At 44.6% G+C, this 22,211-nt stretch overlaps 5 protein-coding genes and 1 non-coding gene across 8 annotated transcripts; 5 read left to right on the top strand and 1 right to left on the bottom strand.

Moving 5' to 3' along the window:
* Nucleotides 1-257: 257 nt before the first annotated feature.
* On the top strand, nt 258-5,256 carry rangap1a (RAN GTPase activating protein 1a). Of its 2 annotated transcripts, none has more exons than XM_028411663.1 (16): nt 258-371; nt 1,202-1,321; nt 1,427-1,554; nt 1,747-1,806; nt 1,891-2,070; nt 2,158-2,292; nt 2,379-2,537; nt 2,660-2,773; nt 3,072-3,171; nt 3,258-3,342; nt 3,453-3,600; nt 3,680-3,796; nt 3,890-3,995; nt 4,080-4,168; nt 4,269-4,390; nt 4,665-5,256. In XM_028411663.1, exons 2-16 carry the CDS (start codon nt 1,210-1,212, stop codon nt 4,744-4,746), a joined length of 1,737 nt encoding a protein of 578 aa, XP_028267464.1. In that variant the 5' UTR covers nt 258-371; nt 1,202-1,209; the 3' UTR covers nt 4,747-5,256. The 2 variants fall into 2 exon arrangements, with proteins under 2 accessions (XP_028267464.1, XP_028267465.1); XM_028411664.1 differs by having other exon boundaries at nt 4,269-4,433.
* A 717-nt stretch (nt 5,257-5,973) lies between these two features.
* Nucleotides 5,974-9,020, top strand: chadla (chondroadherin-like a). The gene is made up of 10 exons (XM_028412199.1): nt 5,974-6,135; nt 6,224-6,418; nt 6,486-6,641; nt 6,722-6,867; nt 6,943-7,181; nt 7,257-7,525; nt 7,611-7,947; nt 8,031-8,383; nt 8,475-8,641; nt 8,726-9,020. The coding sequence occupies exons 1-10, from the start codon at nt 5,974-5,976 to the stop codon at nt 9,018-9,020; spliced, it is 2,319 nt and encodes a 772-aa protein (XP_028268000.1).
* A 627-nt stretch (nt 9,021-9,647) lies between these two features.
* On the top strand, nt 9,648-9,719 carry trnaq-cug (transfer RNA glutamine (anticodon CUG)). The gene has a single exon. It is a non-coding gene; the product is annotated as a tRNA-Gln (tRNA).
* A 174-nt stretch (nt 9,720-9,893) lies between these two features.
* On the top strand, nt 9,894-11,528 carry rbx1 (ring-box 1, E3 ubiquitin protein ligase). The gene is made up of 5 exons (XM_028411971.1): nt 9,894-10,027; nt 10,855-10,933; nt 11,023-11,093; nt 11,173-11,258; nt 11,383-11,528. Exons 1-5 carry the CDS (start codon nt 9,950-9,952, stop codon nt 11,393-11,395), a joined length of 327 nt encoding a protein of 108 aa, XP_028267772.1. The 5' UTR covers nt 9,894-9,949; the 3' UTR covers nt 11,396-11,528.
* A 622-nt stretch (nt 11,529-12,150) lies between these two features.
* Nucleotides 12,151-17,170, bottom strand: st13 (ST13 Hsp70 interacting protein). 2 transcript variants are annotated; one of them, XM_028412607.1, is made up of 13 exons: nt 17,032-17,170; nt 16,485-16,622; nt 15,381-15,429; nt 15,151-15,241; nt 15,010-15,080; nt 14,875-14,941; nt 14,702-14,786; nt 14,501-14,611; nt 14,281-14,383; nt 14,087-14,203; nt 13,820-13,859; nt 13,648-13,739; nt 12,151-12,777 (listed from the first exon to the last, which is right to left on the bottom strand). In XM_028412607.1, exons 2-13 carry the CDS (start codon nt 16,592-16,594, stop codon nt 12,643-12,645), a joined length of 1,071 nt encoding a protein of 356 aa, XP_028268408.1. In that variant the 5' UTR covers nt 16,595-16,622; nt 17,032-17,170; the 3' UTR covers nt 12,151-12,642. The 2 variants fall into 2 exon arrangements, with proteins under 2 accessions (XP_028268408.1, XP_028268409.1); XM_028412608.1 differs by having other exon boundaries at nt 13,648-13,736.
* A 236-nt stretch (nt 17,171-17,406) lies between these two features.
* xpnpep3 (X-prolyl aminopeptidase 3, mitochondrial) lies at nt 17,407-22,100 on the top strand. Its single transcript, XM_028412606.1, has 11 exons — nt 17,407-17,693; nt 18,206-18,322; nt 18,402-18,589; nt 18,669-18,888; nt 18,965-19,149; nt 19,397-19,459; nt 20,108-20,221; nt 20,326-20,411; nt 20,482-20,665; nt 20,847-20,967; nt 21,046-22,100. The coding sequence occupies exons 1-11, from the start codon at nt 17,624-17,626 to the stop codon at nt 21,210-21,212; spliced, it is 1,515 nt and encodes a 504-aa protein (XP_028268407.1). The 5' UTR covers nt 17,407-17,623; the 3' UTR covers nt 21,213-22,100.
* The last annotated feature ends 111 nt before the right edge of the window (nt 22,101-22,211 follow it).

Raw genomic sequence — 22,211 nt, 5'->3', positions numbered from 1 at the left:
TAATGATAATAAAAACAGTATTAATATGACACAAGAAAAATTAAGTATAAAACACCGACTTAAAAAAATCTAAAAATTATTTCCCTTATTTGTCATATTGTAGGCTAGTTTTATACGATTATACTGTACTACACTATACATCATTATTTATCTGAATGAATGCTACAGTGAAAAGTTACAATGGAATGACAACATCCACGGACATGTGAACGCACCGTTGTAGTCCATGTGAACTACAAGTCCCTTGTCTCGTAGCTGTGTCGTCGTACTGTACGGCAGTGCTGAACGGTTTTGAACGACAGTGGCGAGCGGGAGGAGTGTGTGTGTCCCTGTGTTACTGGACTGGATTTAATCGGCACAGCAGTGTTGTGGTAACAACTATGTTCATTTATAGCTCGCTAGATTAGCTTCAGGCTAAGATTTAGCTTAAAATGTCCGTCATAATGATTTTAAAGCGGCCTGTGGAGTTAGCAGATGACCGATAGAAAGAGGCCGAACCACGCTCTGTCTCACGTTAACAGACTGGTGCCAGCTAGCTAACTTAAGTTTTCTCGTTTTACAGTCTTAGAATTTTCGGGTACTTACTCCTAAACACCAGACAGTGTTTGGTATTTCACGACTAAGCTTACGGTGTGTTAATGAACAGCAAGGCTAGCTCGACCGACAGCTGGCTGTTATGGTGCTTAGCTTGCTTGCTGTGTTAGCATGACATTAGCAGCAACAGGCTAAAACTAGCATCTGGTTGCTTACAAGTGAGAATCTGCCTTAAAAACAACATTTAATTCATGACACACATTCAGGGTTAATTCTTGAGTGTGTGACCGCCTGAAATGTTTTTACAATAGTGTAACTTGAAGTGAAGTTATAATAATTAGTGTGTTATTGTTGTAAAGCAGATGTAAATACAGCTTTAGTGTGATTCTTCTGCAGGTTTGTTTTGTGGACGAAGCATCTCAGAAAACAGCGTTCTATCCACTAATTGCACATTTGAACTTTGTGTTGATCCTGTATGTTTGTATTTATAGGCACACACATATTTTCTTTATAGAAATAGAGTGAAGATTATTATATACCTGGAGTCAGGTCCTTCTGTGTGTTTGCATACTTGGCTGATCTTTGTTTTGTGGAGCAGGTGACACTGCTTGTGATAGACAGCAGGGCGTATAATGAAGCTGAATGAACAGTGACATTTGCCCCTCAGGTGCCCTGATGGCGACAGACGTTGTTGCACTGTTGGCCGACTCTCTGGCCAAGACCGGAGTTGAGGATGGTGAGCTGAGTTACAAGGGACAGGGGAGAAAACTGGATGATGCTCATTCAGGTGAGCACTCACTCCTTCTTATACCTTAACCTTAAAAAATATTATTAGAACACAGCTCATAAGTCTGCTCTCTCTCTCTCTCTCTCTCTCTCTCTCTCTCTCTAGTGGAGGAGATAGTGAAGGAGATCCAGGACTTCGAGGGTTTACAGGCTCTTAGGCTGGAGGGAAACACTGTAGGTGTGGATGCCGCACAGGCCATCGCTAAGGCCCTGGAGACAAAGAGCGAGTTCCAGGTTTGGAGTTTTTAAACCTTTTGATCACCTAATGCTAGCTGTGAATCGTCACATTGGACCATGTTTAATCATAACATCATCACGACATAGGACATTTTTAACGCAAATAAAACAATAAAATCAGTCAGTTTTAAGATTTGATATGTTGTTGATATACCATAAAAAGATGTTATTTTTTATTCTCACTTTCAGCGCTGTTATTGGAGTGACATGTTCACAGGTCGCCTGCGCTCTGAGATCCCACCTGCACTGGTAAGTCATCTGTTCTGCCTGGCTTTTCATTCTTGGTGTCATTACACTACTGTTTCACACCTTTGTGTTTTCTTTGTGTGATAGAATTCATTGGGTGACGCCCTGATACTGGCTGGTGCCAGGCTGACTGTCTTAGACCTCAGTGACAATGCATTTGGACCTGATGGGGTAAAGGGTATTGAGAAGCTGCTCAAGAGCACCGCGTGCTACACACTGCAGGAGCTACGGCTCAACAACTGTGGCATGGGCATCGGAGGAGGCAAGGTAAGTCGGGAGACAAGATAGCTCTTTAAGAATGAAACAAAACATCAGTGAGTCACCATCTGTTCGCCTGTGTCTTGGATTCCTCAGATTTTGGCTGCTTCATTGACCCAGTGTCATAAGAAATCCAGCACAGAGGGCACCCCCCTCAGCCTGAGGGTGTTTGTTGCAGGGAGGAACCGTTTGGAAAACGATGGAGCCACTGCCCTCGCTCAGGCCTTCCAGGTACAAACCGTAAAATTTTAAGAAGTATACAGTCTGCTGATGTTGTACGGTGGTGTGAGTACAGAGAATATCTTGTGTGTCCACAGTTGATGGGTAGCCTGGAGGAGGTTCACATGCCACAGAACGGCATCAATCATGCTGGAGTGACGGCTCTGGCCTCAGCCATGCAGCACAACACAGGACTCCGCATCCTCAACCTCAACGACAACACCTTTACAGAGAAAGGGGCCATTGCTATGGCTCAGGTACAGAAACACGACTGTTGAGATATTCATACCCGACTGTAGCTGCGAATTGACCGTTCTCTGCAGTCTGATCAGTTCTGAGTTTGGTGACACATCAGGAAATGACGTCTCTGTCTTTACAGGCCCTGAAATACCTGCGCAGCATCCAGGTGATAAACTTTGGAGACTGTCTGGTCCGACCCGCCGGAGCCAAAGCTATCGCAGAAACTGTATCAGAGGGTCTTCCCATCCTCAAAGTAAGTGTTCGGCCTGAACAGGCTCAAGCAGTGGATGCTGCATGGACTCATGTACTGTAGTGTCAGCCAGGTTTCCCTTTGACAGCTGCCGTTTTAGTGTCCTCTGATTCAAGCTAACTTCTAGTTTAATAGTAAATTTGGCGGACTCTTAAAACCAGCTGTAAACTTGTCTATTTCTGCTGTTTACTGTGGAGGTCTATCAGATTACATCACTGCAGTTTGATTTATATTCTTGGTTCTGCAGTGGGGTCAAAAAGATTTTTGCCACATTAATGAAATATTTTGTGATGTTCAACAGGAGCTCAATCTGTCATTTGGTGAGATCACAGAGGAGGCAGCTCTGGCTGTGGCACAGGCAGTGAAGGGCAAAGACCAGCTGGAGAAACTGGATCTAAATGGTACAAAGACTGAAGACTTTGATTTTGACATTAACATCACAAATCTGGATTTTCTGATTGTTTAACATGATTTCTTTGTGTTTCAGGAAACTGTTTAGGAGAAGATGGCTGCAAAGCTCTGAAAGATGCCATGGAAAGCATGAACATGGGCGAACATCTAGGGTCACTCAGGTAATTCTGCCGTCCTGTAGTAGTTCCTGTTTTAATCTTAATTTATAATCATCTATTTCATTCCTGCTCCTAATCCTCTCTAACAAGCCATTTTTTAAACATTTCCTCAGTGATGATGAGGGTGAGGTCGAAGATGACGATGATGAGGATGACGATGATGATGAGGAAGAAGATGAGGATGAAGTGGACGAGGAGGAAGCAGAGGAGGAAGAGGAAGAAGAGGAGGAAGAGGAAACGGAGGACAGCAGCAGCAAGAAGGTCAGAGGTCAATCATTATCTGTGCTCACTCGGTTCAAACCTCCGCCCTGACTCCACCCTTTTTTTTGGTTCCGCTCAGTTTTCCACTCCGCCATCAGCGCCCCGACCCCCAGACGTCTCCTCCTTCCTCAGCTTCCCATCCCCTGACAAGCTGCTCAAACTTGGGCCTAAACGAGCGCTGCTGATAGAGCAGCAGGTAAATCTCCATCGGTCACAGTAGAGTAGAGTTAGTTCTTCTTTAATATGCAGAAAGCAAGGAAGCCACTCATGTTCCTGTTTTCCTGTAAAGGTGGATGTGTCAGACTCTACAAAAACAGCTGAAGCCTTCCTCAAGATTGCGTCTGTGTACAGAGAGGACAGTAATGATGTGAAGGATGCAGTGTTGGACAGTGTGGGTAAGTTGACTGACTGGAAATAAACGGAGTCACCACAGTTGAGTTAATTAATGATTAAACCTGGATGTTTTTACATTCTTACAGATGCTTTGCTGAAGAAAGCGTTCTCCACTCCTTCCTTCCAAGGCTACAGTTTTGTATCAGCTTTGTTAGTGCTGCTTGGACTCCTTAAGGTACGCTGTATCTGGATGTCTCTGCACTTCTAACGTCAGCCTCCTTGTTGCTTTGTGCAGTTTTATGAATTATCTTCCTCTCGTCCTCTGTGCCGCTCAGAGTGAGGACAAAGTCCGGCCCGTGCTCGTGGTTCCGGGCCACCTTCAGGCCCTGGAGCACGTTGTTCGACAGGACTACTTCCCAAAAGAGAACGTGGCAGTGCTGGAGGCCTTCATGTCCCGGTAAGGGTGTGACAGCATGAACCAATCAACAGGCAGCATCCAGGTACAAAATGATTTTCACTGTCCTGTCTTCAGTGGCGAAACGCACACTTTACATGAATGTTTGTTGTCACTGGGTCGGTGTTGTGAAGTGGACACACTTGTGATTATTTAATAACTGTTAATACTTTGAATTTTAACCCTAAAGTTTACAAGTATGATCATAATACTGTCAGTTCAATTTTTCAGCCCTTGTCAACTGTAGGTGACCAGCTTTGTGTGTTATTATTCATAGGAACAACAAAGCTCTGGAGTCCTGCAACGTTACAAAAAACTGCCTCCTGTCAACACTGCAGAGGGTCAGGTCTGAGAGCTGAGGACTGCTACCACACACACACACACACACATATACACAGAGACTGAACTGACCAATGATGGACCTTTTAAAACAGACACACAATAGTGGCACTTGGACACACACTTCTCCATGTCACTGTGGCCCTTCACATCTTCAGCAGCACTCAGCATCCTGGACTCTGGACCGGACTTGAATGAATTGTGTTTGAAGTGGAAATTTCTGTATGTTCTGAACTAGTTGAAGCCCTGTGTGTACACTCATAAGAACACAGGGCAGCACTGACAGCTCGGGATCTTTGTATTGTGGTGAAATAAGGAAACAAACCTCCTGAAACCGACGTCATTACAAACAGCTCTGACACGGATTTATTGTTTTCTATATTTACCTTTTACTATCCTCATGTTTTATATTAAATCTGTATTGAATTCACACTTGTGGTCAAATACAGATGTTATTAAAATATCTATTGATGGATGAATAAGGCTGTACACTCAAAGGGGATTAATTAAAATGTGTTTTCTGCCCTGAGTGTCAGATGTTTGTTTTTTTTTTTACTGTCTTGGGATAAATAGCAAAGCTGGAGCTACATTAAATGTTGATACGGTCACTCGCTGCCACTGAAAATGTGAAACCAATGTGTTAATTAGCAGTGAGGGGGCACAGGGTTCAGGGGTCGCCGCTGAAGAATTTACCAGGGTCCTGTTTGTTAGCCTGCAGGACTGCAGACTGTAGGGACACAGTGCATGTCCTCTGCTCAGAACAGAAGTCTGAACCAGCAGATTGACACAGAATCCACATTTGATTCATTTTATTTAGCAGAACCGCAACACTGAGACGTCCTGCCTGAAGGTAAGATGAGATTTTAATTTGTTTTTTATTAGCTTACATTTAGAGGTATTGGCTAGGAAATACTAGAACGATGAGCAGTACTGTGTTTTGTTATTGTTGCAATACAAAAATATTAGAATAAAATGAGGTTATAAAATCCCACAATCTGCAGTGATACTGTAGCAGGGAGATATGAAAAATATCGAATTACATCAAATTTAACTAAGAAAAAACATTTTTTACATACTTAAACTTTTTACCAGCTGAGCATGTATTCGAACACAGAACAGATCTAGATGAAACTAGCGATGCAGCCAAACTGGGATCGAGCACATTTTACAAAGAAATTACTTATTTTCCTTAATAAATAAAAAAATATGCTGGAGTCATCATGCTTAATTTAGTTTTGTTGGCACAGATGAAGCTCTTCCTCTCTGCTGCGGTCGTCCTGCTGGTTTTAATCCTGAGTTTACCTGCAAAAGCCGGAAAATGTCCAAAACAGTGCAGCTGTGATGGCAAAAAACTCACAGTCGCCTGCGTGGGCAAGAACCTCACAGAGATCCCCCCGACTGTGGACGAGGTGAGGACGAGGTCAAACATGATGTATCAGCTTTGATGTGTAGAACAGTCCACCTCTGCTTCAGACACGTCATCCATCACTCTTACAGATTACACTGAAACTGGACCTGAGGAGCAACAACCTGCAGGTGTTACCCAGGGGAGCGTTCATGCACACGCCCTACCTCACCCACCTCAACATGCAGCGATCCGGCATCATCAGGGTGATGGAGGGCGCCTTCCGGACGCTTGGGCGCGTGGTCTCCCTGAACCTGGCTTACAACAAGATTGACATCCTGTACCAGGTCTGATCAGGAACAGTTGAAACGTTGAAACAAACGCATGGTTTTATATTCATTCTTTTGGTTTCAGGAGTCCTTCGATGGCCTCTCCTCCTTGAAGGAACTCTTTCTGGATCATAACCGTATCGAGGAGATCCAGCCTGGAGCCTTCACGCAGCTGGGCTTCCTCAACACGCTCACCCTCACGCACAACCAGCTGGTCTACATTCCCAACATGGCCTTCCAGGTTCGACAGACTCAGAAAGTCACAGGAAGGCTGCAGCTCTTTGAGAATCTGGTTCCACATCAGTCTCTCTTCTCTTTCAGGGCCTGAACAACATCAAGTGGCTTCGCCTTAGCCACAACTCCCTCAACAACCTGGCACCCGAGGCATTTGCTGGTCTCTTCACCCTCAGCCGCCTCAGTCTGGATCACAATGAGCTGCAGTTCTTCCCCACGCAGACGATGATGAGGTATGTAGGATCAATATGGATTTAGCACAGGTCTAATTTGATGATGTTTTACTTTATTCTCTCCTCCCTGTGAAGACTCCGTGAGGTCACTCGCCTGGAAATGAGCCATAACCCCATGATCTACCTTGGGGAAGAGTCCGTCTCCATGGCGAAGCTGACACACCTTTACCTTGACCACATGTCCCTTCAGGACCTGTCAGAGCAGGCTCTGTCCGGAGCCCCACTGCTCTCCCACCTGGACCTCAGCCACAACCAGCTTCGGTATCTGGAGCCACTCTCAGGCCCCAAACAGCTAGCTCGGCTTAACCTCACCGGTATAACTGTATCCTCATTTTTTTTATTAAGACACATAAATCAGGATCAATGCTGACTGTCAACCATGTTTTAAGGCAACCCGATCTACTGTAACTGCTACATGCGGCCTCTGAAGCAGTGGGCGAGAGCTAGAGGTGTGACGCTGCTGGGAACCTGTGCTGGACCTCCTCACCTCTCAGATGAGCCGCTGCAGGCTGTGGCTCTGCTGGATCTGCGCTGCCGCAGCAGGGAGGAGACCATGAAGGAGGAGGAGGAGGTGGAGAAGAGCACAGGAAGCATCACTCCTGCACCCACATCCAGCCCCAAGCAGAAAATCAAGTGTCCACCTAACTGTGAATGTGACGTGAGTCCTGATTTTGTTGTAGTGTTGTTGGTGTTTTTTGCTGTTTGTCTTCGGAAACATTTTATTCTAATCTGATTCCCGCCAGATCGAATCCCAGCACGCCACATGTGAGGGTCGGGGTCATACTAAAGTCCCGCGAGGCTTCCCAGCTAAGACGCAGCTGCTTGACCTCAGCAGCAACCACTTCCACTACCTGCCCGCCAACAGCTTCCCGGGCAGCAGCCAGGTCATCTCCCTGCACCTGCAGTTCTGCAAGATCCACGAAATCGAGGCCGGCGCCTTTAGGGGTATGAAGGACCTGTTTTATTTGTATCTGTCTGACAACGACCTCATATCCTTGGACCACAGAGCCTTTGATGGAGCCCCCAAGCTTACCTATCTCCACCTGGAAGGGAACCGGCTGGCTCAGTTCCCTGGATCAGGTGAGCAGGTTTGGACTGTAGGAGCTGACTCCGTGTTTACTGTGTATAGGATCATAAACATCGTCTGTTTGTCTCCGTTGCAGCTCTGTCACTCCTTCCCAGTCTGTTTGTGTTACACCTGGAGAGAAATGCCATCTCCAAACTAGAGCCCAGCGGTTTGCTGTCCTCAGTAACTCCTCAGCTCAGAGAGCTCTACCTGAGCAACAACTCCATCAGTGCGATTGCCAAAGGTGCTCTGGACTCTGGGTTCCTCGGTGTGCTTCACCTGGACTTGAATCAGCTGACCGAGGTGCCCACCCATGCTCTGTCTGAGGCCTCCAGTCTGGAGGAGCTCAACTTGTCTCAGAATTTAGTTCCCTGGGTCGGACCTAAAGCCTTCCAACCTGTCTCCCAGAGGCTGATGAGGCTTCACATGGACCAGATTGGACTAGAGAAGGTACGATACATGCTAACATAGCTAAGCTAACATAAACCTGCCATATATTGAGCTTGTTTTAGAGCATCTTTTGTGCTACTGTGATGTGTAGATGTCCATGGATGCACTGCTGGGGCTGGGTCCAGGCCTCAAGACTCTGACACTGAGAGGTAACCGCCTCCAGGAGCTCCCTGACCTGAGACCACTCACCGGCCTGGAAGTGGTCAACCTGCAGGACAACCCACTGTTGTGTGACTGTCCTCTGCTGCCCCTACGCAGGTCAGACTTCCTACAGTATTGATGTGGAAGAGATCACTCAGGAAAGTGCCTAGAATGTTAAAAACCTTTCTGTGCGTTGTTCAGGTGGATGGAGAATGTGACTTTGGAGGTTGGAGCAACCTGTGGTCACCCTCCTGAGCTCAGAGGACAGAGGGTCAGAGACGTCCAGGTCTTCATGTCCTGCCAAGAAAACGTGTCTCCTCCAGATGAGAAGGCTGTGGTGGTTCCATCAACTCCAAAAGTGAAGACATCCAAACCTAGCCAAAAACTCAAAGTGAAGCCTGAAAAACCCAAAGCAAAACCAGCCAAACCTCCCAAGAACCAACCTCCAAGAAAACCTGGGACACCAAAAACCACAAAGAACAAGAAGACGGTGTGATAAGTGGGTCAGATGAATTGTGATCAAATGTATTTTCTGCAGCCTGGCATGATTTTTTTGTATTTTAAATAATATAGATTAGAGCGGTAAAATGTGCATAAAGTCTGTCATCTAAACACAAAGCAATAAAAGAAAAAAAGCTTTCTGTCTGTCCAAAACGTTCATTATAAATGAAATATAAAATACATTTATATTATACATTTAAGTGCATTAAACAATCACAACAATCACAACTGTTGGCCAAAATCATGTTTATACACACTACCGTCCAAAAATCTGAGTCACCAGGCCAGTTTTAAAGCTTCCCTAATCAGCACAACAGTTTTCAGCTGTGCTAACATAATGGCACAAGGGTTTTCTAATCATCAATTAACCTTTTACACGATTAGCTAACACAGTTAAACCACGTTTACACCTAGAATAGTCGTTTACCACATTAACAATGTCTAGACTGTATGTCTGATTACTTTAATGTTATCTTTTTTTACATAAAGACATTTCTAAGTGACCCTAAACTTTTGAACGGTAGTGTACATGACTGATATTCTGTATAATACCTCATATTCACGTCATCACTATCAGTTAGCAATAGCGATATATGCCTGCATGTTGACTTTGGGCAACAGCGGTTCCATGGTGTAATGGTTAGCACTCTGGACTCTGAATCCAGCGATCCGAGTTCAAATCTCGGTGGAACCTGAACTTTTGTTTAACATTTTCCTTGTGGGCATCCCCACTCCATGTAAATGGAGCTAACATTAATAAAATAGTCTTAGTCAACATAACATAATTATTTAATCTCAATTTTTCCACATGTATCGCGACAAACTGATTGATACACGATGATACTCGCTGACGGAAGGTGACGTCATGTTTCTTCCGGGTCGTGCGAGTGAACCAAAAAAAAAGGCTCAACTTCCCTGTTCACAATGGCAGCAGCTATGGATGTGGATACACCGAGCGGCACAAACAGTGGGGCCAGCAAGAAGCGGTTTGAAGTGAAAAAGGTACGACTTTATAAACAGTAATGGATGGAACGAGGTAAAATGTAACAGCACAACTAAACGGCACTTTACACAGCTTACTGCCGCTAGCTACTTAGCCGCCTGTTAGCATGCTAACGCTCACTTATTGTAAGCTAGCGCTGGGGGGGAGATCGGCAGCACTGTAGCTGTTAGCATGAAAACTGAGCGTGATTTCGCACTTCTGTTGTGGAGATTGTGAAAGAAGTCTAAAGACTCGAACAAGTCCCATAACAGCAGTTTGATTAATAAAACAAACAAGCCGAGTTAACATAGTAACACATACGTTTATTAGAACAACTGTTATCTGAAGTAGATAAGTCGTTAGCTTACTTAGCTAAGCTGCTTTACGAGATTTCTCGAATATTGACTTAATCGACATGGTCTAGCCGTATTTTGATTGTAAAACATCTACGTTCAGTTTTATCAACATTGGCATCCACAAAAAGTGTCATTTAATAAATGAGTATTTTAAAGCGCTACTGAATTCAGAGTTTACTTTTCTGCGTCACAATAATATGACAGTTTTATATATTCCCCCCTCACTGTAGTGTTTTACAACAACACGCTGGATTTCTTCAAAATGAGGAAACAGGAGACGCAGAAATTCGATTTTTATTTTACAAATAAATGACACTTTACACTAAGAGCCTGTTCTGTAACCTAAAAATCTGATATTTCTTGTTTTTAATTTAATTTGTTTACAGCACTTTACACCTACACCTACACTCAATTTAGGCATATTGTGTGTATAGCATGTGTTTAATCACTCATTAAATGTATTGTTAATGACTGATTTTGATCCGCTCCAGTGGAATGCTGTGGCGCTGTGGGCCTGGGACATCGTGGTAGATAACTGTGCTATCTGTAGGAACCACATCATGGACCTTTGTAAGTTCACCTGAACATTTTTGCAAGTCTTACCATACTCTCGTCACAGTCATTGGTGTCTATCATTCATTTTCTCTTTGCTCCCTCAGGCATAGAGTGTCAGGCCAACCAAGCCTCTGCAACCTCTGAAGAGTGCACTGTAGCTTGGGGTGTCTGCAACGTGAGTTCCCATTCCTGCCTCCAACATGTTGATTAACACTGAACTGTTGTCCTCACCAGCTTTTGTGTGTCTTCCTCAGCATGCCTTCCATTTTCACTGTATTTCTCGCTGGCTGAAAACCAGACAGGTGTGTCCCCTGGACAACAGGGAGTGGGAGTTTCAAAAGTGAGTATCATTTATTAGAATCCATTTTAATCTTAGTTTGGTTTCCTCATGTAGTTAAACATTGTTAATATTTCTTAAAATGATCATCTGCAGTGACGCCACATCCTCTCTCATCTTTTTACAGATATGGACATTAGCTGTATCATCCTTGGCTTCTGCAATCTTCCCTGCTTCTTTATTCCCTCCCTCCAATACTAAATGTTGTTTTTTTGTTGTTGTTGTTGTTATAGTACATAAATAAACGGGAATGTTATCACAAACAGGTCAGAATTATTTGAAAGAGAGAGTCTGTCTTACAGTGGCTACACACAAAATCTGTCCACGGTGGCAGGAATCTGCCCGGTCAGACACTGTGTCACAGAGCAGTAATCCTCTGGCTGAAAGACAGATGTGCCGTGTGGATTAAACGGCCCAGTGACCCGGTCTCTCTGCAGGCCTGGATTTTAAACTGCAGCATCTGCAGGGAGCCACATGAACTTTCAGTTTAAGACAGTTGAGAAGTTAGCAGCAGCATTGTCTGAAAAATTACGGCCACCTGACGAGGACTACCACTAAGTATTTTAGTCAGAATTAGTGGTTGGCTGTAAGTTGTCAAGCAAAAATTCCTGATTAAAAAATTTGAAATTTTAATAAAGTGTCTTATTCTTTGTAGTGCTTTTTGTGGATACTAGAGATTACCGGTAATTAGGGTTTCTGCAACCACCTAACTACTTTTAAGTAAAAATTTAAGACTAATTTCTCCAGCTGCCCTAAATATACAACATTACTGTGGGGAAAAAACTGTAAAATGAAACAAATCAAACATCAAATCACACCAGAAGCTCCAGCTCCTTCTGGATGATCTTCTTTACAATCTTATTAAACCCAGTTCTTAGAAGTGAAGATCAAACTCTTATTGCTGCAACAGCATTTATTATTGTGAATCATTTTCCAACAGGGTTAAACATTACAGATTAGTTTTTTCTGCATTTATAATAACTGATCTGATAACAAAACGTGTTGACAGTTGTGTGAGTTCACCTCTGTTCACAAAAAGAAAATAAAACAGTTATAGCTAAATTTTAATACCATGTATTAAAATGGCTGTAGAAATGCTTGGTGAGCTCCCAGCGCTTCCAAAACGCTCAGGAGACATCAAAGTTAAAGTAAAGTCCCAGCTGAGATGCATCAGAAGGGGAAAGAGGTTGTGTAAGTTTATCAAACCTGACTCTTGACCACCAGTTTGTAAAGATGTCACTAAGTGCTAACAGGCTGATTAAGAACATTTAAAAAAATTGCCCCAGCTTTCTCTACACCACACGTCGTCCACTCCCCGTTTCAACTACACACAGTGAATAATTGTTCAGAACTGAATCCACTCTCCTTTTTTTTTTTTTGGTCTTAATTATGGCTGCGGTGGGGCTCCGAATTTGGCACCCAGCTTGGTGATGAGGGCCATAATTTTAGGGTTGCTCTGATAATTGGCGATGTTGGACGGGTTCTGTGCCACGTCCTGGAAGGCAGCCATCACCTCAGGATCCTGGAGTTTGAAGAAAGAAAAAAAGAGAACAGGGTCATATTTCCTCTCCTGAAGATCTCCCATCTGATGGGAGACTATTCTTTGTCAACTACTTAACCCTCTGAAAGAGGTTCAGTGTTGAACAATAAGGCTAAAGTGACCCAAATCCGATTTTTTTTTTTTTGCACAAATGTGACCTATATCTGATATTGTCATGACAGTCTGAACAGCTCAATTCCGATTTTTTTTATATCCGACCCAGGCCACTTTCATATGTGGTCCTAAATCAGATACGTATCCGATTTTTTTGCAATGCGACCTCAGTCTGAACGGCTATGCGGCATATATCCGACTTTTGCGTCAGTGAAAGGCGACAGACGTCACAATTCTGTGACACAGGAGCGGGCAGACAAGCGGTGTTGTTAGCAACAAGCGCTTGTTGCCAGGAGGTAGAGCCCGACTCCAACGTGCTTGCTCACAGATGAGGGAGATGTCGACTCTCTTGCCGTGAAAGTGATACAGAAAGATGCTCACAGACGTATTCAAAGGTTCACGTCATTCTGAAATTATGAATGAAGTCAGTGTCGATAAAAGCAGTCACATCACAATCCCCCCACTCTGCACCCACACACAGCTACCGCGCTCTCCCTTCTCAGTGTTCTTTTTAATATTATTTGGTTGTAATTATGTTGGCTACGATCTGACATTAACGTAAACAAAGCCACACAAGCACACATTGTGTGACATCGTGTCCTCTTCTGCGCATGCGGGTCACCTCAGGGCCGCAGTCCGTTCACACAGGAGAGTGGTAGCGGTCGCATATTCTTTTGTAAACACCAAAAAATCTGAATTGAGCATCAAGACCTGCAGTCTGAGCGTAGCCTAAGTCACCTTCATGGCATTGAGCAGCTCAGGGTCCTTCAGGAATTCACTGAAACCAGGCATGCCAGGCGGTCCTCCGGTGGGGAATCCAGCAGCACCTGCAGAAGAAGACCCCTGATGTTACAGCATGTTACAGCTATGTAGAGGACAATAAATATAAATTACAAAGGCCAGCTCCTACCAGGGAAGTATCCTCCTCCAGGTTGTCGTGCTTCCTCTTCCTGTTATGAGACACATTGATACATTCAGCGGTTTATAAAGAGGCTTTTACTGTGGAGATATTAGTGTTCTCTCTGTTAATGCAGAATGAATGAAATGAAAGATGTGGAGGATTTGGTTCGGCCAATGTTAGTTGTGCCACCGGTGTTTGGCTGTATTGAGGCACCTCCAGTAGGCAGCATGGATACACTTAAAGATCGGAAACTGTGAAATGTCCACAGGGACTCACCCTCTGAGCTCGTGCATGCTCCTCTCTGGCCTTCTTTATCCGCTCCTGTCTCTCCTTGATCTCCTTCTCCTCTCTCTTGCGCTCATATTTGCGTCTATGCTCCAAAATTTTATTAGCCTGAAAAAGAATGACAAAGATGATACACTGCCATATCCGTCCGTTGTTACTCCCATCAGAAAAAAAGTCACCTATACCTTTGGCTGAACCTCCTTCAGCATCGCACTGGCATCCTCATCATAGTCCAGTTTGCAGGCTGTGGCGAGATCCTTGGCTGCGTCCTCCCAGTGACCCAGCAGCCTGCACACATTCGGACACAGGCAGACTTCATCATTCACTCAACATGTTATAGTTTACTTTGAGGGTTTGGTTTGTCTTTCTCATCCTAAGTATTCTCCTTGATAACTTGGTGCGTACCTGTGGGCTTTTCCCCTCCACTTGTACGGCTGTGCAGAGTCTGGGTTGATGCTAATGGCTCTGTCGCAGTCTCTGATGGCTGCGTTGGGTTTCTGCATCTTGATGAAGACACTGAGACAAAATAAATAAAGACAAATGGTCATGCTCGGAGTCCAGCAGGACAGTCGGTGTCACAGGAGATCTGGATTAAAAGACGCTCACCTGGCTCTCTTGGCGTACAGCATGGCTGAGCAGGGGTTCAGCTTGACAGCCTCAGTGAAGAGATCCAGAGCTTTCTGCAGGTCACCTATAGGAGGAATAACAAGGTAGCGATCAGGCAGGTGATGGAGTTTTCAGCAGTAAATACATGTATGTGTGTGTATTCTTCAACCCACCTTCTCCTAGAGCATTAATGGCCTCCATTTTCCTCTCATTGGCCTGATCCATCATCTCCTCTGTGACCTGGGAAACGCCTTAAATGAGTAAGTCTATGCAGAATTAATAGATGATATGCTTTATGCTTTATTTACCTCAGCATCTTCAATTCCCATCTCTTGCGGCTCATCAGTGTCCGGCTCAATCACGCCCTCGTCGTCAATTTCTGGAAATGGAAACATTTTTAGAAGCACAGCCGTCATTAGGACGAGCTTGAGGTTAGATGGTTTCTGTACCTATATCACTCTCCTCGCTCCCAGTCGTCGCAGCAGGTTCAGGCTCAGGAGGTGAAGATGTCGTGGGGGGAGGATCACATGGACAGCCGCCCTGCCAATCAGAGATCATGCTCTCTTAAAACAAAGTGTCACATTCTTATTTCTGAGTGTTTCACTGTTTATTAACAGAGTTGTTGGAATATAAAACATCAAAATAAAGTCATCCAAACTTTTAAAGAAACATGTGTCACCTGGCATGAACCGTGTGTCTTAGGCAGGGGAGGAATGGTTGCACCCATGCTACAAAATTAGAGAAAAAGGTAAAGATATAATTGATCTGCTAAAACAGAGTGTGCATTCAATAATATATGACAAACATGATGAAGTCACCTTTCAGTGTAAAGCTATGTCTTTTTTGTTCTCTCCAAGTTACCCCTTTTGGTCTTGGTCTTAGTTTTGAGCAAGTAGCAAGTAGCAACACAAGTACCGTAGCAACACACCAGTGAGTACACTGGAGGCAATGCGGGTAAAGTGCCTTGTCCAAGGACACACAACACTGACTAGGGAGGAGTTGGGATCGAACCACCAACCTTCCGGTTATTGGACAACCCTGCTCTACCACTGATCCACTGCTGCCCCTTTAATATTTAGTAGTTTAAGAACTGATGAAGCTGCTTGGATGAGCAGCGAAACGTCTTCAAGAAAACTCTTCAAGTCCAGACGCCTTGCTTCAATCTTCTCTACGTATGATGACCTGGATGACTGAGAATCTTCATCAACATGTTAGTAGTTTAATATTCTCAGAATAAAATGGCCTTTTGGAATAAAAAATAATTAAAGACCATCTGATCCCTGCATGGTGAGGAGGACTGCTGTGGAAATGTTGAGGATGCACTCTGCTCTTCTACCAGTTTCCCTTTAAGAATGAGGAACACAGACTACTGCCACCTGCTGGTACATTAAAGAGCAGAATGTTTGGTCCCAAACCAGCCAAAGACATGAACGCCAGCATTTGTTGGATATTTTTGGGCTTTAGCAAGAACTTCCGCCTAAAAACCTACTTTAATATACAGTCTGTTTCTTGGCTGTTTTTTTGTGTCCAAAATATAAAGTGAAAAACCACAGTGCGCCTGTTAAACTGAATAAATGCCCAACCCTGAGCAACACAAACACACAGACCGGGTCCCGAGGTTTGTACTAGAAGGGGGGCGGGACGGGGCACGTGGTAAACCCTGCCCTCGGATCAGGACTTTAAGTTAACATTATTAAAAACGAAACTGTTTGATTCTCTTAGCTAACATGAGCAGAACATTCACACGGGTCTTAGAGGCAGTTATGTTATCAGGCATACTAACTCCTCCATCCAGATCCGGAAGAAGCCCATCTCTGGAAGGTGCAGGATCCCGGGGTTGGACTCGCACAGCTGCACGAAGCCCTTCAGCTCTGACACTTTCCGTGGGTCCATGTTACTGTGTCACGTCCAGCACACGGAGCTGCAGCGTGAGAAGCACAAATAAGAAAACAAAAACAAACAAAAAAAAACCACCAACTTTTAGCCAAGTGCTGCTTTGTTTACGCGCGCAACGGCTAACGTTAATGCCAGCATTAGTTAGCTGCGTGTGCTAACGTGCAGCGATTGAATGAGAGCTCACTTTCTACACCACACAGTTCACATCAACACAACAACAGAACAATTCAGACTTTCAGTGTACACACATATGTAGCGATAATAACATTTGAACGGTCAGAAGTTTCTGGAAATGTGAATCCGTCCGTGACGCGATGACAGTTTGACGCATAATAACGTCTTTAGCTAGCTGCAACACGGGCCGTAATTAATAAATAAATAAAAAACACTTCAGAACTGCACATTTATGTTTGAATAGTCGTAATGCAGCGCACCTGACTGAAGAAGTACAGCGGTCAGAATCGAGAAGAAAACCCACACAGGGAGACTGCAGTCGATTTTTATCACTACTACACACAGCTTCACTGTTAGTGGCGTCGCTCCTCGGTTTTCATTCAGGCGATATTGTCGGACAGACCGCGACAGTGTGGAGCCGTTTATACCCTGAGTGAGGTCTGTCAGGCAAAAACACCGTACAAAAACTGAATTATAGCATTAAAATTAGAAAATTGTACGCGTAATAAATGAGTAGCTGATAGAAGTACAAACAGTAATGTAAAATAAGAACAATTATCGTGCCCTGTCTGTTTATATGGAACTATTATCCGCCTGGAAAACAAAACTCGGGGCTGCATGTTGTCATAGCTTAACGTGGCTAAAAGACATGGAAGCAGCGAGCTAGCTATGTAACTGTCAGCCAGGAGAATTAGGATTTTAAAAACGCGGACAATTAATACACACCACGCCGTGGAGTGTGTGGGTAAATAAAACCGCCTTGAGTTGAAGGTGACACTGTGTGTGTGTGTGTGTGCAGCGGGGAAACATGCTGTGACTGATCGGTGTCCTCCAGCAGCAGCAGCAGCAGCAATGGTGCCCTCAGCCAGCAGCTTGGTGAGCTCTGCTGTCAGGCTGCTGCCCCGGCTGACCTGGACTAGAGGTGAGACCTCTTCACTTTCAATATACTCAATTACTTTACATTAGAGGAAGACTTTTAATAATAATAATTGAAAAAAATCCACCAGTACTAATTTAATTGTAAATGTATAAATAAAGAGTGATTGAGAAGTTTGTGGTGAGTAATAATGATGCTAGTGGAAGGGAGCCCAGGTTCCTCCAAACTGATGAAGACTGTAGGGCGACCCACAAGTCCTCCACTACTACTACTACTACTACTACATCCCCAGGATGAAGAGGGAGCTCAGTGTGTGATAGTGATGATGTCACAGCTTTCTGAAGGTCCCCATCATGTACTTCTTCAAAAAGGGATCTTAGCTGCTGGACTAAAGGTGCAAATGTAGGAGGGACTTTATCGAAGGGTGAAAATTTATCGATCACCCTTAATATGAGCCAATATCAATAAGTATGTTCTTGTCTAGCTCCTCTCCATTGTCTAAAAAGAGAGAAACAAAATGAATGATTGAATGTAAAAGAGTCTTTTTCTGTCTTCAGGGTGTATTTGGTGCAGAAATGTTTCTTTAAAACCAGGAGGTCTGAAGCCAAAGACGCTTCCATCTCGGTACCTCGGCCAGCCCAGCCCTTTCACCCATCCACACCTCATCAAACATGGTGAGTAAGGGATCACGGTGGACTTGTGAAAGTCATGTCAGCAACACATTCGAACAGCCGTTCTCTCTCTGCTCCTCAGGGGAGGTGACACCAGGCTTGAGCCAGACAGAATTTGAGCTCCGCAGACATCGGTTGGCTTCGCTTATTGAGGCCCAGGCTGACAAACTGGGACCCTCTGCCTCCTCCAGCACACATGTGGTGATCGTCCTGTCCCATCCGACTCGCTACATGACCAATGACATCCCTTATCCCTTCCACCAGAACCAGGTGAGTGTTTGGATTCAAGCTGCAGGACTTTTCCCCTGTTGCCATGAAGAATAATATTTCCTGACTAAATGTCCCTCAGGATTTCCTCTACCTCAGCGGCTTCCTGGAGCCTGACAGTGCCTTAGTTCTTTACGGGAAGGGGCGACCAGATCAGGCCATCTTGTTCGTCCCCCGCAGAGACCCAGGGAGGGAACTGTGGGACGGGCCACGGTCAGGGAAAGATGGAGCAGCTGCGCTGACTGGCATAGAAAGAGTTCACAGCACTGAGGAGCTGAGCCTTGTACTCAAGAGCCTCAAAGGTGTGAGGATGTTTTCATAGAATGTCTATCTGAGCGCTGAAGCAGTGTCATCAACCGCTCTGGTTCTCTCTCTCAGGTACTCAGCTGTGGTATGATGCTTCTCAGCCTGCTCATCCTCGGCTCCACCAGGCCCACATAAGCTCCCTGCTGGAGGCGGGGCCGACACCGCGCTCCCTCAGACCCCTCATACACTCGCTCAGAGCCGTCAAGAGCTCAGCAGAGGTGGCGCTCATGCAGGAAGCAGGCCGCATCTCAGCACAGGTGGACATTTTAGTTTGTTATCTTGTGTCATAAGTCAGTCTTATTTTTTGGCTCATACTCTGTTGATTATATTTATATATAAGATGCAATAAAGAGGAAAGATTGAATGGGAAAATCTAACCGCCTCATTCCCTCTTTGTGATTTCTGGTGAGCCCCTTAGGGAGTCTGGACCACCAGTTGGAACCAGGGGTGTAGAAATGTCTGATGTTTCAGATGAATTTCAAATTCTGGTATTTTTACGTTTAGGCATTCAGAAGGACGATGGCTCTGTCGCAAGGAGATGTGGATGAAGCTGTGCTCTTTGCAAAGGTAACGACTTCTGTGTGATACTGCCTCTCTGTCGTATGATGATGAAGCTCATGTAATATTGCAACTATAATTATTATGTATGTAGATATATTGTTAATATAAAACTATTGAATGTTAAAGGTAGGGTAGGAGATTTCATTCTGATGCACTTTTTGATAAATTAGTGTAACTTCTCTTCACAATCCGATAGCAACCAATTAGTTCGGCAGTTTCTCATTAAAACAAAGAATATGAATCATCTGTGGAAGCTATAAAACACTAAAAACATCAGCCAATCCTCCGGATGGACCCTGCACGGAGTATTGGCTGGTTGTCACTCTCTTCCTGCTCTGTGCGCACCAGAGAGGTACGCGCATGATGGCCGAAGTCACAGACCGCAGCTCATCTTCAGGTAACGCTCGTCCATGTGATTGGAGGCGTGGCTTCAGGGTGAGCTCCGAGAGAAAGGGGCGTGTGTTTACTTTCCAAATCTGGCTGACTCTCACTGAGTTTTCAGAATCTCCTACCCTACCTTTAATAAGATGATCAAACAGGAAAGCAATTCATTTGATGCAACAAGTAGTAAAAATAAAAAAACCCTGTTTTCTGCAGGTAGATCAGTATTATAGTGGTTGAGTAAAAATTTTAAACATATGTCTCTTGTTTTAGTTTGATTTTGAGAATCGGATCCATGGTGCTAACTTCCTGGCTTACCCACCTGTGGTTGCTGGCGGGAATCGAGCTAACACTTTGCACTACATAAACAACAACCAGATCATCAAGGTAACAACATCACACACAAAAAAACATTAAAGAACAACAGGGACATTAATATAAAGTTATGATTGAGCAGCATAAAGGATCTACTCGGTTTCCTCCTCCTTCAGAGCGGTGAACTGGTTCTGCTCGATGGTGGCTGCGAATATTTTGGTTATGTGAGTGATATCACTCGAACGTGGCCGGTGAATGGAAAGTAAGTCAGATTAAACTTGCAGCTTAAAAAGTGTTAGCCTGCCACCTGAAACACACTTCTCTCCCCCCAGGTTCAGTCCTGCCCAGGCGGAGCTGTACGAGGCCGTCCTGGAGGTGCAGCGCTCCTGTTTGTCCCTCTGCTCCCCTGGCGTCAGCCTGGATCACATCTACAGCACCATGCTGGCTCTGCTGGGACGACAGCTGAAGCGGCTCGGCATCCTCAAGGCCAGCACCAGTGATGCTGACGTTTTGAAGGTATTTATTGGAAAATTAGACTCATTCAATGCCTGTGTAGATGGTGATCAGTGTAGGAGGAGTAATTGAAAGAATCCAACATTTGCACACTTTAAACCTCCAGACATCATCATCATTGTTGTCATGGTGACCACTGTTGCACAGACTGTCGTCAGAAAAAACTTGTGTCTCTTTATCCCAGGCTGCACGGCGGTACTGTCCCCACCATGTTGGTCATTACCTCGGCATGGACGTCCATGACACTCCCGAACTCTCCCGCTCACAACCTCTCCAGGAGGGAATGGCTATCACCATCGAACCAGGTACAAATGCAGGTCTTACTGATCCTAAACCACACTTCCTCGTTCTCGTTGTGCCTCATTTTCTTCCTGCTCCTACAGGCTTGTACATTTGCGAAGACAACGACCAGGCACCGGAGCGTTTCCGCGGCCTGGGCGTCCGAATTGAGGACGACGTAGTGATCCGAAACAAAGGAGGACCCCTGATTCTGTCCTCTGACGCACCAAAGACCATCGCTGATGTAGAGCAGGCCTGTGCCCAGAGATAGGGCAGGGAGAGACGGACTGTGTGTGCTGCACTTTTCAGGCGTCTCCATGGCGTAGACATCATCCAGCTCAGGGCCCAAAGAAATGAAAGGTGGGGCGTGCACTGACTAACTTCTCTTTCACCCTCAGCAAGGCCTCAGAAATGTAAAACGTTTAAGAATGTGGAGTCTGCACCTGCATTTTGTAGTCTTTGACAGTAAAGGTAGTGTTTGTCTGCATGAGGGTGAGCTGCACTACAAAACATCAAATGCTTACAGCGTGTTAGGATGAGTAGAAGAATACATCACATTATCAGATCACCATGTTTGAGATGGGACCTGACGAACATGGACTGATGGCACCGATTACATACAATCCACTGAAATGTGAAAAGGCGTTTGCTGACAGGAGTGTGAGTGTGTGTTTGAATGCGTGTTTTCAGTTTAAAAATATCTTTATACATATTTGAAAATGCCAAACTAATAAACTGAGTTGTATTTACTCAGGTTGAAACGTAATACCTAATAACAGAAGGCAAAGATCTCAGAATCAATCTACACTCTATATTTAATTAAAAATAGCACAAAGAAAAAACATCAGTGCAGGGTGATTGCACACTATGGTCCCTTGTTTGTGATTTTTTTCTTTGAATAATGGAGTTTATAATGAAAGTTAAAAGCAGTGCTGGCCTGTGTTCCTCAGCATATGTGGTGATTTTACTATAGAATCCTGTCTGAGTGCGGCCTGAAGACCACCAACATCCAATACCTCTGTATGTTCTCTGAATCTTTTAACGATATTGTAAACTGTAAATGATAAGTACAGTATCTGACGGTATCTTTTTCTGAAGTGACACATAGTCTTGGCAGACATACGTGGAATAAAACACCAAACACTGACAGGTGAAGTGAGTAACACTGATTGTCTGGTTATCGTTGCACCTGTCGGGAGGTGGGACATATCATGCAGCTGATGTTAAGAGTAGGAAAAATGGGCAGTGACGGGAGTGACAGCTGGATCAG

The sequence above is a fragment of the Parambassis ranga genome, chromosome 8 (assembly GCF_900634625.1).
Source record: "Parambassis ranga chromosome 8, fParRan2.1, whole genome shotgun sequence".
NCBI lineage: Eukaryota > Metazoa > Chordata > Actinopteri > Ambassidae > Parambassis > Parambassis ranga.
This window is presented reverse-complemented; position numbering and strand designations above follow the sequence as displayed.

Excerpts from the sequence above, each read along its gene's own strand:
- rangap1a (XM_028411663.1), top strand. The coding sequence starts at position 1,210 with ATGGCGACAGACGTTGTTGCACTGTTGGCCGACTCTCTGGCCAAGACC. Across the intron at positions 1,555-1,746 it reads AGACAAAGAGCGAGTTCCAG|CGCTGTTATTGGAGTGACAT; the intron begins GTTTGGAGTTTT and ends TCTCACTTTCAG. Across the intron at positions 3,996-4,079 it reads TGCAGTGTTGGACAGTGTGG|ATGCTTTGCTGAAGAAAGCG; the intron begins GTAAGTTGACTG and ends ACATTCTTACAG.
- chadla (XM_028412199.1), top strand. The coding sequence starts at position 5,974 with ATGAAGCTCTTCCTCTCTGCTGCGGTCGTCCTGCTGGTTTTAATCCTG. Across the intron at positions 7,182-7,256 it reads AGCTCGGCTTAACCTCACCG|GCAACCCGATCTACTGTAAC; the intron begins GTATAACTGTAT and ends CCATGTTTTAAG. Across the intron at positions 8,384-8,474 it reads ACCAGATTGGACTAGAGAAG|ATGTCCATGGATGCACTGCT; the intron begins GTACGATACATG and ends TGTGATGTGTAG.
- rbx1 (XM_028411971.1), top strand. The coding sequence starts at position 9,950 with ATGGCAGCAGCTATGGATGTGGATACACCGAGCGGCACAAACAGTGGG. Across the intron at positions 10,028-10,854 it reads AGCGGTTTGAAGTGAAAAAG|TGGAATGCTGTGGCGCTGTG; the intron begins GTACGACTTTAT and ends GATCCGCTCCAG. Across the intron at positions 11,094-11,172 it reads TAGCTTGGGGTGTCTGCAAC|CATGCCTTCCATTTTCACTG; the intron begins GTGAGTTCCCAT and ends TGTCTTCCTCAG.
- st13 (XM_028412607.1), bottom strand. The coding sequence starts at position 16,594 with ATGGACCCACGGAAAGTGTCAGAGCTGAAGGGCTTCGTGCAGCTGTGC. Across the intron at positions 14,204-14,280 it reads TGAAGGAGGTTCAGCCAAAG|GCTAATAAAATTTTGGAGCA; the intron begins GTATAGGTGACT and ends ATTCTTTTTCAG. Across the intron at positions 12,778-13,647 it reads AGCTGCTCAATGCCATGAAG|GATCCTGAGGTGATGGCTGC; the intron begins GTGACTTAGGCT and ends TTCAAACTCCAG.
- xpnpep3 (XM_028412606.1), top strand. The coding sequence starts at position 17,624 with ATGGTGCCCTCAGCCAGCAGCTTGGTGAGCTCTGCTGTCAGGCTGCTG. Across the intron at positions 18,590-18,668 it reads ATCCCTTCCACCAGAACCAG|GATTTCCTCTACCTCAGCGG; the intron begins GTGAGTGTTTGG and ends AATGTCCCTCAG. Across the intron at positions 20,968-21,045 it reads GGCTATCACCATCGAACCAG|GCTTGTACATTTGCGAAGAC; the intron begins GTACAAATGCAG and ends CTGCTCCTACAG.